This window comes from Sebastes umbrosus, chromosome 21, assembly GCF_015220745.1.
Source record: "Sebastes umbrosus isolate fSebUmb1 chromosome 21, fSebUmb1.pri, whole genome shotgun sequence".
NCBI lineage: Eukaryota > Metazoa > Chordata > Actinopteri > Perciformes > Sebastidae > Sebastes > Sebastes umbrosus.
Genome location: NC_051289.1, coordinates 9466060 through 9479772, shown reverse-complemented (window position 1 = coordinate 9479772; position 13713 = coordinate 9466060). Strand labels below are relative to the sequence as shown.

General features: G+C 39.9%; 2 protein-coding genes across 2 annotated transcripts; one reads left to right on the top strand and one right to left on the bottom strand.

Moving 5' to 3' along the window:
* Window positions 1–1137: 1137 nt before the first annotated feature.
* LOC119480801 (OTU domain-containing protein 1) lies at window positions 1138–3221 on the bottom strand. Its single transcript, XM_037757405.1, has one exon. It carries the CDS (start codon window positions 2921–2923, stop codon window positions 1607–1609), a length of 1317 nt encoding a protein of 438 aa, XP_037613333.1. The 5' UTR covers window positions 2924–3221; the 3' UTR covers window positions 1138–1606.
* A 4926-nt stretch (window positions 3222–8147) lies between these two features.
* tgif1 (TGFB-induced factor homeobox 1) lies at window positions 8148–12630 on the top strand. Its single transcript, XM_037757418.1, has 3 exons — window positions 8148–8485; window positions 10175–10404; window positions 11063–12630. Exons 1-3 carry the CDS (start codon window positions 8470–8472, stop codon window positions 11717–11719), a joined length of 903 nt encoding a protein of 300 aa, XP_037613346.1. The 5' UTR covers window positions 8148–8469; the 3' UTR covers window positions 11720–12630.
* Window positions 12631–13713: the final 1083 nt, after the last annotated feature.

The following is a 13713-nucleotide window of genomic DNA, read 5'->3' as shown; positions in this document are numbered from 1 at the left end:
TCAAGGACCCCTAAACGGACACAACACATGGACCCCCATTTGATAAGATTTTATCCCAGGGTCCCCAATCTGATAGGATTTTTGCTTTTGGATGTTTTATTACAGAAAGTGTGTGAAACCCATGACCCATGGAATTACAGTGAAAATTAATCCACTTTGAAAACCACTGGACTTTTGTAATAATTGTAGGCCTACTGGTGATTACTGTTATACCCAGCCTCTGTACCACAAGTTATGTTCCAATTCTAATGTTTGCCTATAAACCTTTTCATCATTTGTCGAGCTTTATTTGATAACATATAGGCTGTGAATCCACAATACAATGCCTTAGTACTGGGGAAAGATACTTTACTGGTGGACAGCTGCTTTGATAAAAGATTAAATTTATTTTATTTCTGATTTTTTTAATATTGTTAATATTACAACATAAAGGGAAAAATACTTCACTCAGTCATGAAAAAACAAAGTACATTACCATAACATAACAGCAGACAGACTCTGACTCCAGCTCCCCCAGTAGACCAAAAACAGAACTAAAAGAAAGACAATATTGGATTTCAAATCAACAATAATGTTGCTCTGTAACTGCTGGATGTGTAATAAGCAGCTGTTTTTTAACAAACTAACCATATAAATTTAAAAGTTGATGATATGTCAATGTTGTGTGAGCTTGTTTCCTCTGCCTTCAAGTTGCCAAAAAAAAACGTGTTATTGTAAAAATATGGAGGAAACCACACAATATAAATCCACAGATTACAGTGCGGTGACAGTGCAATCTACAGCTTTCAACTTCCTTATTTGACACGGGACATGTCCCTTGTGATCTGTGTACAGAGACCACAGTCACTTAACACACTGAGTCCTGCAGCCTGACCTGAATTAGAGGCCGCAGACTCTTGAGTCACTGCATGTCAGAAATACCAAACATCACTTTTCACTTTAGGGACAACCGGGGTCGAGGATGACCAACTGCACACATCACTTCATCTAGCATGTCTAGATGCTATTTAATACATGGATCCCTTTACAGGAACTCACAATTCTGCACCCTAATACTACAGGATAATAATTTCTGTGGAAAATGTGCACAAAAGACAGATAATGAAGCATGAAAATAAAACATTAAATCACTGCAAATCAGGTTTTCTTCAAAACTTTATTTTGAAATATTCTGTCAAAAGCCTAAACAGAACTGGAATAATAGAAAAAAGAACTGTTCTCACAGACAGACACAAACTCTCTGGACTTGTCTGATTTGTGCAAAAGAGAGTACAGCTATTAAACAGTAGCTCTAGCGACAGATGGCAAGTTTCTCTGTAATTGGCCTACAAAGCACAGACATTATAGAAAAACATCAGGTCTGCCAGTAAAAGGCAAATAAATACTCAAAAGCACTTCCATGTACAGTAACAATCATGTCAACATAACCCAAACTATCAAAACACTTTCAAACACTTTCACAAACCACTGCCACTAATTTGGCATATAGAAAAACCCAAAGTATGTGCACTGCACTTCCTTTCTCTCATGATATAAATCTTATAAAAAAAATAATTTCAAGCATGTATAGAAACCATCAGTGGTCTACTTGTTTCAGTAGCTCTTTTCACGCAGATCCATTTTGCTCAATGTACATTTTGGATAAAGATGCAGCCATGGACTTTGCCAGTTCCTCGTCTCGCTTCCTCTGCATCTGTGAGTGTCTGCACCAGTCTTCGTGCTCCGGGTTGGGGAGACACTTGTCCAGGAGGACGTCGTAGTGGCCGTTGCTCAGCCAACTCAGCCACATTGCCGCTTTGGAGGCGTCCTCGTCCCCGAGATAGTGCACCATGGTGGACACGGTGGGGCTCTCCAGGCTCCCCCCTGTCGTCAGGTGGATGTTGACGTTCAGCATCTGGCTCATGGCGAGAAGCTCCGGGTAGCCGGCCCAGGCACCATCCTGGGCCGCATTGATCAGGAACTCTCCCACGTCCCCTTCGATGATGGGGTTGAACTCCTCCAGGTGGTCGGCGATGTGGTGCACCGTCTGCTCCCTCAGCTCCCCATGTCTTGCCTGGTCCCCGTACGTGGCTTTGCACACAGCTCTGTACAGACAGTTGCCATCTGGAATGATGTGGTACCTGTATTTGTGCCTCTCCTGGAGGTACTTGTTCTGTTTCTCTACCTCAGCCAGGTAGCGGGTGACCTTATTGTTGACCTCTTCTCTCTCTTGGCACCTCTGTTGGGGGGACTCCTGCAGGACGCTGAGCTCAAAGGCCCTTCTCTCATCTGATGCTGGAGCAGATGTGCCACTAAAATCTTCCTTTTTGAGGTCTACTTCAAGCTGATCTGCTCTGGAAGGAACCAGCTCCCCTTCATGCAATGAGTCCCATCCATTGCTTCTGAGTGGGGAAACTGCTTCATCCTCACTTGAATGTCCAACCACCCTCTTGTTGCTGTTGTTACTGTTGAAACGGTGATTTCCAACAAGCTGTGGGCAATCAGAAAACAGCTCATCTGTGCCATTTCTTAGATGATCTATCAAGTCCACAATCTCATCATCACAGAGGATACTTTCCACATCCTCAGGAGATGGAGGTTTAGTCTTGTCCTTCCTCATGATATGGACAGGCACAGACCTCTCCACTCCATCAGGCCTGCGGATTAATATCTCAGCAGTGGATGTGAAGTAAACTGGCCTCCTGGATGTAGCTTCGTAACACGAAAAGGCAGGCATGTTTGCGGAAGAAGAAGAAGAAGAAGAAGGAGCAGCCTCTCTCACCGGATCCCCGTTGGTCGCTGGAGGAGTTGCGCCTGCTGCTTGTTGGTGCGTAAATCCTGCTTTAGGCGCACCAGAGGAACGCTCAGATCCGCTCAATACAGTTATTGTAACTTTGCGAGACGACCTCGGGTAGTGTGTCAGCACACTGTTGTACAGCTGCATTTTGAAGGAGAGCCTTTATACTGAACGCCTGGCTGCTGTTACTGGAGAGATGACAACAACGACTAAAAATACCCTGCATGTCATCAACAACAGTGAAGTTGTAGGGAAGGTTTCCATGGTCCTGAGTCCTGATACCATTGACACACAGAGAGACGAGTAGACGGGACGCTTTAGACTTCTTGCGTCATTTGCCGTTGGGGTGCCTCCCTAATTTTAGCCTTCAAACTGTAACAGGACACTCTGCTTTATAACAGTGTCAAGTCAGATATGATGACACCCATAAGGCTTCGCTTTAAATGCTTTCAAAATAAAACATTGCATTGAGGCCATGGTTCAGCAACCTTGACTATCAAAAGAGCCAAATAAAAAAATAAAAAAATCTGTCTGGAGCTGCAAAACATTTGAGCATTGTGATGAAGGTAACACAGTTTATAGTCTACGTATATAGTATATAAGTCTAATGCAGTCAGGGCCAAAGAGCAAATGTACTACGGAGTATTAGGGCCACATTGAGGGGAAAAAACATCTGAGATTACAAGAATGGAGTCATAATATAATGAGAAAAAAGTCCGAAGTTTACGAGAAAAAAGTCATAATATTACGAGAAAAAGGTCATAAGTTAACGAGAAAAAAAGTCGTAATATTACGAGAATAAAGTCGTAACTTTACGAGAATAAAATCATAAGTTTATGAGAAAAAAGTTGTAAGTTTACAAGAAAAAAGTCGTAATATTGCGAGAAAAAAGTCATATGATGAGAAAAAAGTCAGAAGTTTACGAGAAAAAAAGTCAGAAGTTTACGAGAAAAAAGTCATATTACGAGAAAAAAGTCAGAAGTTTACGAGAAAAAAGTTGTAATATTACGAGAATAAAGTCATAAGTTTACGAGAATAAAGTCATAACTTTACAAGAAAAAAGTTGTAAGTTTACAAGAAAAAAGTCATAATATTACGAGAAAAAGGTCATAAGTTAACGAGAAAAAAAGTCGTTATATTACGAGAATAAAGTCATAAGTTTACAAGAAAAAAGTCATAATATTGCGAGAAAAAAGTTGTAATATTACGAGAATAAAGACATAATATGACGAGAAAAAAAGTCAGAAGTTTACGAGAAAAAAGTCATAATATTACGAGAAAAAAATCATAAGTTAACGAGAAAAAAAGTCGTAATATTACGAGAATAAAGTCGTAACTTTACGAGAATAAAGTCATAAGTTTATGAGAAAAAAGTTGTAAGTTTACAAGAAAAAAGTCGTAATATTGCGAGAAAAAAGTCATGATGAGAAAAAAGTCAGAAGTTTACGAGAAAAAAAGTCAGAAGTTTACGAGAAAAAAGTCAAAGTTTACGAGAAAAAAGTTGTAATATTACGAGAATAAAGTCATAAATTTACGAGAATAAAGTCATGTTTACGAGAAAAAAGTTGTAATATTACGAGAATAAAGTCATGTTTACGAGAAAAAAGTTGTAAGTTTACAAGAAAAAAGTTGTAATATTACGAGAATAAAGTCATAATATGACGAGAAAAAAGTCAGAAGTTAACGAGAAAAAAAGTTGTGATATTACAAGAATAAAGTCGTAACTTTACGAGAATAAAGTTGTAAGTTTACAAGAAAAAAGTCGTAATATTACGAGAATAGTCATATTACGTGGAAAAAGTCGTAATATTACGAAGAAATAATAAACCGATATAAACTCTATATATGTATATATATATATATATATATATATACATACATACATACATATATATAAATACATAATATAACTAATAGCAAAACGACGATGTAGGCTCATAAATAAAAGGCAACATAGATGACTGCTGCTGGAATGAAGTGCCAACTTTATTTTGAAGGCAACACAGCCTAATATCCGGTGTCATTCATGCTGTTGGTATGCGGCTCGACGCAGCTCTCAACTTTTACAAGTTGAGACTGAAGCAGTGCGTCAGTGTTTGACCACTCCAATGATGTAAAGCATTTCATGTGTCACAGGCCAATAATCTGAGTGATAGTGTGTATGACAGTAGGCAAATGTTCTTTTTTTTCTGACAAGAAAATAATAAAACACTTCTTTCTCCTTGACCTATTTATCCTGTATAGAGTAGTGTAAATAATAAAATAATTATTATTGTTCTAATAATAATAATATTTATTATTATTACTTTTAAAAAATAACCAAACTAAAGCTCACAGCATCGAGAGAAAAAAAGTTTAATTGAACTTATTGAATTTCAGTCACTATTTAAATTTTTTGTGAAAGTGAAATAAATCATTTGCTTCCAGTATTTCAAGAGGCCTGACAAATAAAACATGTTCTTAGTGGATTATTATGCTAATTATTATTATAATTATTATTATTATTCAGATGGCTGATATTGACTTACAGTTGCCAACAGGAGGTTGACCTGCTCATGTCTCTATTTTTAACACATTGACTGTTTCAGCTTGTCTGGTTGAAACAGACTCAAACTGCTTGTGTTTAATTTCAGTTATTTATTTTTTTTAAATTATGAAATAAATCATTTACTACCAGTAGGCCTATTTCAAGAGGCCTGCCAAATATTATAATGAAAAATGTAGGCCTACTATTAATAAATGCTAAAATTATTTAGCATTTTAATTTTTTTCTTTTTTTCTTTTTTACAGTGGATGATTATAACCATTATCATTATTATTATTATTATTATTATTATTATTATTATTATTATTATTAATAATAAGATTGTAGGGTGTCTTACACAGTATATAATATCGGAACTGGCTGATATTGACTTACAGGTGGCTGCTCATATCTCTATTTTTAACACATTGACAGTTTCATGTCCGGTTGAGACAGAGTCACACTGATTGTGTATGGTGCTTAATATAGATATTACCTCAGTGGAGTCAGTTACAACCGCAGCTGTAATGTAAACTTAAAAATCCTGAACTAATATACATGATTAAATAAGTCTGCCTATGGTGGGCTGGCTATTTTAATTTCTAATGATTTTGTCAAACATATGAAATATTAAAACATGGGCATTATGGTGATGACAATTATACAATCATCATGCTGAGATATGGATATCAAAACAGGCAGGTCATTATAAGAAGCTTTAAAAGATAAAAAATTATATAATTAAAAAAAAGAGAGAAAAGAAAAAAGACAGTAATAAAAATTATATAAATAAGAGCTTAACATAGAAGGTAGGCAATAAATCACATTTCTCAAAAAAAACCTGTAGCAAAATAAGTACACATTGCTTATTGTTTATTATTTGGATAGACTCACTTTCTAAATTCAATCTTGAAGAGTTCAAATGATGGGCGAGACCTCGAGAATTCAGGTTTATAGATGTGAAATTTCCCCAATAAAATTAATAAATTGACAGTCTGCCAAATTTTCTGGTTTTTACTTTCAGAGTATAATATTACATATTTTGCTTCCAATTTAATTGAATGATTAGTTTGAGTGTCAAAATAGTCTTCAAGTGTGCCAACATTCATAAAATAGATGTTTGGTTGGTTCTTCTTCATTTTTACAACATTCACATTTATTATTCGAGAACCACAAATGTTGAGACAAATGTGTTAGTAGGATAAATATTAGGCCTGTGTACAGTTTTGTACAAATTTATAAAGTATAAGCCATGTTGTTTCCAAATGAATATTGTTACCTGCCTAGGGATCGAGGATGAAAATTAGCATTCTTGCTAATTCCTGCATGTTTACATCCTGTATTTTATACTGATGTGCATTAAATTAAATTAAAATAAATAAAATAAATAAAATAAATAAAATAAATAAAATAAATAAAATAAATAAATAAAATAAATAAAATAAATAAAATAAATTAAATTAAATTAAATTAAATTAAATTAAATTAATATTAGAGAAATGGGAGCTCCACACAATTTCCCTTGTGGAGTAATTTTCCCTAATGCTGTGAAAAATAATTCCCTATATGCTTATTAGTATTTTGTTTTTTCAAACTAGCTCTACTTTGTACCAAACGTCCTGTTGAGTCGCACATAGCAGTATCCTACAGTCACCACCAGAGGGAGTCAGAGCACCTTATATTTGTTAAGCGATGTTGCGTTCAAGTGCAGCACCACAAACACACACACGGAGGCGACATTGATCTACACGCTGGAGAGAAAATGAACGCCTGTCTGGAACAAATGCATGCAAAAGAGGCGATGCTACAGCAGCTGTCGCAAGGTTGTGCACCGCATACAAATGGGCGCATTGATCGTTTCCTTCGCTGTTATACTGTTGTTGTCTTTAGTAACCTGAACTGGTGCACTAAAATACAGCCGGATGGCTAAAAAAACATCTCCCCCTATTACACCAATATATATTATACTGTTTAACTAATGTTCTCTGAAATAACAGCGACAATCTTTTAGATAATATATATTTTTTTAAAGGAAATGACACCATAACACAGGAAAAACGTGATTCAGTGCCTTCAGGGATACAACAGTGTCAACATTGGAGGGAAAAATGCATTAGTATAAACACAGCTGGTATTACAAAATATAATATGGGTCTCCTAATAGATATGGATTTTAAGCTCACACATTAAAGCAATTAAACGCCACTTAATTCTGCACGGTGTTGTGCAAAATTGAAGTGATTTCAAAGGAAATAAAACCAAAAAGTCACTAAAAATATTGCCGAATAACTCATAGACACACCACAAGTCAGATTGTGCAAAAAAAATATACAGTGTATAGCAATAATGTTGTGATTTTTCATCAATGTTGTTATTTTAGTGAGATGTTACCACGAGGTTCCGCAGTGCTCTCCATCCTGTTGTGCACTTTAATTCTGCACCATATTTGTGCAAAATTGAAGTGATACCAAAAGGAAATAAAACCACAAAGCCACTAAAAGTTATTTGCCGAATAACTCGTAGACACACCACAATTCACAATGTGCAAAAAAAATGCACACCTTGCACCAATAATGTTGTGATTTCTCATCGGTGTTGTTATTTTAGTGAGATGTTACCACGAGGTTCCGCAGTGCTCCTTCTACATCCTCCAACCAGCAGCCTGTTGTTGTTGTTGTTGTTGTTGTCATTCTGACTAAACCAACGCCTCTCTGCAGCTCATAATTTAATACACAAGGTGTTGGTGATTTTTCTTTGTCTGCAGCAGTAATAGCTTTATAGAGAGAGACTGTATCCATGTCAGTGGAACAAGCCATGCTGATGTCAGAGCTTTTTTTTTTTTCCTCTCTGCCCCTTGGTGGGAGGATCTCTGTGCGTTGAGTCACGCAGCTGTCAAAGATAGCTGTCACCCAGTTTCAGGATCAAACACACAGTCAATGAGAAAAAGGGCTTTGAGCAGAAGGGACGCAGACAGAGATCTCAGGTAACCCCCTTAACGTCAGGACAAGAAGAAAAACAAGCTGGTTTTAAAACGGCGTTTGGATGAATAAGGGTTTTCGGATATACACGCTGCTGGGGATATCTGGAGGAACTGCACTAATAACACAAAGACTGTTTCTCTCTGCTGCGCTTTGACGAGGGAGAAAAAGTGGGCATTTTACGCACGGATATGAAGACGAAAAAAGGTAAGGTTTGACATAAATCAAGTCAAAATGAGTTTACATAACGATAAGCAGCACACTAAACGATTAACATTGCGATTTCCCCTCATATGCAAACCATGCAGTCTATTGTTTCCTCTCCAGACATGACAGGGGGCTTTTTTGTGCCATGTGCTGGCGCGATGTCAGAAGTCCATATAGCTCATTTCTTTATATAGAAATATGTTTTATTCAATGTTTTGACACAATAACACACCATGTTTTCTGCCATGTGTTGTTTTTCTTGTCGCTGTGGAACTTTAGAGCCTCACATAAGAAGGAAAACTGATTTAAATAAGCTTGTTTTTTTTTTTAGTATGAAAACTAATTTACTACATTTGTGTCGAAGTTTGAAAAAAAAAAAATTCTAAAAGTTAAAGTTTGGCTACTATTGTTGAGTGCAAGAGTTGCATTTTTTTTTTACACGCTTTAAAAAAAATCAATATGTAGCATCTTTTTATGGATCCACTACTGCAAAAAAAAACACCTTTTTAAAATGTATTTAAATCCAAAAAAGTGTGCTAATGTTCATCCTGACCTCATTGTGGGAAGTTGCCTTGTTACATTCAGGGACCTCGTGGTGCAGCTCGCACACACACACACACACACACAATAGAAAACCTCTTACAAGTTGTTTTAAACTCGCCAAACCAGCGTCTTAACGACTTTAAAACCTATTTTCTACCCTTCCTGTTAAACTGTGATGTTTCAGAGGGAGTTAAGTTTGTGTTGAACTCACTGTTTTGCGTGTAGAAACTTTTGAATTGCATACAAAGAAGCACGCAGCCCTGGTTTCTTTTGTTTAGTCTGGAGACGCTGATTTGCAACAGGTCTCCCCTCCCCCTTCCTCTCTCTCTCTCTCTCTCTCTCTCTCAGCCTACGTAATTACCTCATCCTGTTGGCCGTTCAGACTTGGGAACTTTCTTGCTCCTTTCCCACTAGTTTGCCTCAGAGCAGACTGCATATGGTGGTGGATTATAAAGCCTCTGAGTCTTAATTCTGCATTTCCTTAATGGAGTCTGGTCTGCCTGCATAGGAAGCTGTTGTTATCATGTGTAAATAGTGATCTAAACATCATATATGAGTAAAAAAAAAAAGTGTTTTTGAAAACTACACTCAAAACAGACTAATCAGGTTTATTTCCCCCCCATTCAAAGGCCTGAATCCTGTTTGATCATGATTGACTTTGATTAGACGTGCTTAAAAAAGCCAAATTAAATAAGAAAGCAGCTCTGTAATCTCTGGTAAAAACACTGCCGCCTTTCTTCTAAAACCAAATCTCCCTTTTCATACTGGGATTGTTCTTGTGGTCAGCCCCAGTGTACTCTACTTATCCGAGCATGCAAGGTGTGTGCTCAGTCTGTGCAATAGACCTGGCTTGTATTTGTCGAGGCAGGTTTTATAACTGACACAGCATCAGACCAGCCTTTGTGACGTGATGTCCCCCCTTCATCCCTCGCTCCCTCCTCCTCCTCCTCCTCCTCACACCCTCCCTCGCTCCTTATATGAATCACATGGCTGAACTTGACAGCTTGCTTCTGACACATCAGCTGCCTCCCAGACAGCTTGTGTTTGGTGAACGGCGGCTGACAACAGGGGTGGCTGACATAAAGAGGATATTCTTTTGTCTCACACGCTCTCTCTTTCTTTTTTTCTCTCCTCGCTTTGCTACAGGTTTGATGATGCTGTCGGGGAGCGAGACGGATGACGAGGACAGCGTGGACGCCCCCCTGGATCTGTCGTCCAGCTCGGGGAGCAACGGGAAGAGGAAACGGCGGGGGAATCTGCCCAAGGAGTCCGTTCAGATCCTCAGGGACTGGCTGTACGAGCACCGTTACAACGCGTACCCCTCTGAGCAGGAGAAAGCCCTCCTGTCCAAGCAGACTCAGCTTTCCACACTACAGGTACGCACAACGACCACTAGTAAACAGTAAAAGGATGCACTGACTGAATCATTTCCTGCCTAGATGGCAAACAAAACATGACACATAAACTGTGAACTGAAGGTCATCCAAAGCAGCTTGATGTTGCAATATTAAAAGTCTGAGACAACGTGAGTAAACTCACTCCCTGTGAGCTGCTGCTGTGGGCTTGGCGGAGGCACTGGGACAGGAATTTCCCTCCCTCCAGCCCCTTTCCATCCCAGCTGTCTGGGAACAATGCAGAGTCATTTACATGGTTAGAGCTGCTGAGCCAGTTACGACTAGCCTGAGGAGAAAAAGAGAAGAGATGGCCATGATTACTGCTATCACAAAGGAGATTACTTTTTTATTGAAGACCATTTTACAAACATAAACTAGAGTTTTTTGTTGAAAGTTAATGTTTATCTTCTCATACTTTAATCTGGTTTTGGTGCTGAAATGATGCAGAATATGCTCATGGTGTGAAATATACAGCCTCTGGTGGTGTTTAGCCTTTATTTTGATTTGAAAACACAGGTGCAATCTGCACCTGGGTGATAAGTGTACCAGCAGATTTTCTTTTTAAATTGCATGGCAGAACATGAGTGAGTAATGCTGCTTTCTCACAGCATGACTTCCTTTTTGTTGTCTTCTTCTCCAGGTGTGCAACTGGTTCATTAACGCACGGCGGCGACTTCTCCCAGAGATGCTGAGGAAAGACGGCAAAGACCCGAACCAGTTCACCATATCCAGAAAAGGTAGCAAAGCAGGCGACAGCTTCTCCGACAGCTCCCAGTCCCCGAAGCACAGCAGCACGGCCGGTACGGAGGAGAGCTACGACAAGCGCGTCCTCCACCCCTCCAGCTTCGAACCCGGCGTCCTGAGGAAGGCGGCGTCCCCCTCCCTACCCTCTCCGACCTCCTTGTCCCCCTCCCCGGGGCTCGTGCCTACTCGCCCTTCTGTCATCTGTCACACCACTGTCACCACGGCGATGCAGCCCAGCCCGACAGCCTCCCACCCGTCTGCGCCGGGGATGAACTGCGACATCGCGGCCGAGCTGTTGCAGGCCGCGCAGATGCAGGCGCTGCTCAGGTGCCAGGATGAAGGGCCGCTCCCCACCACCACCTCCACCGCCACCGCCACCACCACCATCCTCAGCATGGAGGGCAACCTGAGCCCCCGCAGCGGGCTCTTCAACACCCCACCCCCCACCCCTCCAGACCTCACACAAGACTTCAGCGGCTTCCAGCTCCTGGTGGACGTGGCCCTCAAACGGGCCGCGGAGATGGAGCTGCAAGCCAAGCAGCTGGTCTCCTAAAAGTGACAGAAGAAGAAGAAACTTTGTGTCTCGACTATCCTCTGAGTTCAGTGACTTGTCTGCACGCAAAACAGAGATCAAACCCACACGAAAGCCTGATCATTTCTATTTTTGGTATACCAATCAAATTGATGAGGACGTTTTTTTATTGAGAAACTGTATCGAGGTGCCTTGGCTGTACGTTGTTTATTCATTTCACATACATGCGTATGTATCTACATGTGTATCTTATTTGCACACAGGGACCAAAAATGTTATCGGAGAAAATGCTGCCTGTCTTATGTCTTTCCATTATACTGTATATCATTTTTAGAGTTAGAATCAGCCCTCTCCTTCACAGACCGGACCGGGTCGCGTCCACACACGTTTACTGTTATACATTTCAGAGATCAGTTCAGGATTGGTCTGCCTCGTTTGTTTGCACACTAAAGGCAGAGGAAGGTCATCTCAGTGTCTTAAACATACTTTCAGCATCTACGACAAACTTATTCACTACTGTAGTAAATGTTATGTGTTTTCATGAGTATAGTTTTGATTTTGTAACTTTACTTTTAGCTATTTTAAAAGAAAAAACCTATGCTTTTGTTTGTTTTTTTTACTCGTTATTTTCCCACCGAGGGATATTTCAGATGACCAATGTAGCAGGTTCTTAGTCGGAGCCTTCATCCCTTCATCACTCAGCGAAAACGACGGCCAGTGGACTGGAAAATTCAACACTACAGATGCTGTTTTTACAACCTGACAAAGACAGCGTTTTTTTGAAATCACCAAAAAAAAAGTCATGTATAATAGGACCATGTGTATAGTTAATGTGACATGATGCCCAATGATGTGATTTCTTTTCATACTGTGCAATGTTTTGTGGCAAATAGGGGTCACATGGGATTCAAATAAAGTTTTGTTTTTCTACATCTCAGAGTTTATCATTTGGTGTTTCCCGCCTCCTGTGGATTCATACAGGCTGTATTCTTGTGCTGAACTTTATGGAGATTCATCCCTTTAAGGATGCGTGTTGAGTCAGGATGTTCTGTAAATATAAAGGAGAGCCAGAGGACACGAATAGTATAGCGTTCATGTCTTTCCACAGGCTACCATCAGACACATTCCTGTGTGTGAGAGGTTTACAACAGCTCCTGCCAATTAGCATAATCCTGCATAAATTAACACGAGCGAACGGCAGACGTCAACAGTTTCTTGCCAGCGGGGCTTTATGTGGGCCTGCATCTCAATAGAGTCAATGTAAGTCAGCTTACGACCGAGTACGCTGGCTCGATCAAGGCTGGGAGGACAGCTGTTCCCTTCTGGTCCCGCTAAAGCTTCTCCATCGGCCTCAATAGGATTTGTTGTCTATATTTGTGGAGACAGACACCCTCTTTCATTTATGACATCTTCTTCTCTTGAAAGGGAATAGAAACGTTTGAGGTTGTTTTGTTTGTTTTTGAACAATCAGAACATCTTCACTAATCAGCAAAGCTATAATAAGCGGTTATTTTTATTGGCTAGTCAGCGGCTGGAACATTGCACCATATGTCATCAACAAATGTGGAGTTTTCCACTTTTTTCTCAAGCTGTTTCCTGTCAGAAGTGACAGCTCTTGTGGTGAAGGCTGGATGTAATCACTAATAAGGGTTTAAACAGACCTCCAGGCACACAGTGGGCAGTTGTAGCCCACCATGGTGGGCCATCTGAAAGGTAGGCTGACCCTGGGCTAGACTTTATACAAAGGCGACACCCATTTCCGCAACCCCCTTTCCTGAACTCTGGCCACCGAGGTCAGCATGCCTCCTCTCAGCATGACTGATGCATGAATGACGAATCACCAGAAGCTGCATGTACAGGAGCGTCGGGGCTCAGCCAAGGCCAGAAAGTGCTGTCTAATTATGGGGACCCGCCCCTGCGGAAGGGGAATGCCCTAAAAGCACACACACCATGCTGGCCTTGTAATCTGTTTAATTATATTCCAATTGGAAACACATGTGGAGACAAGGACAAGA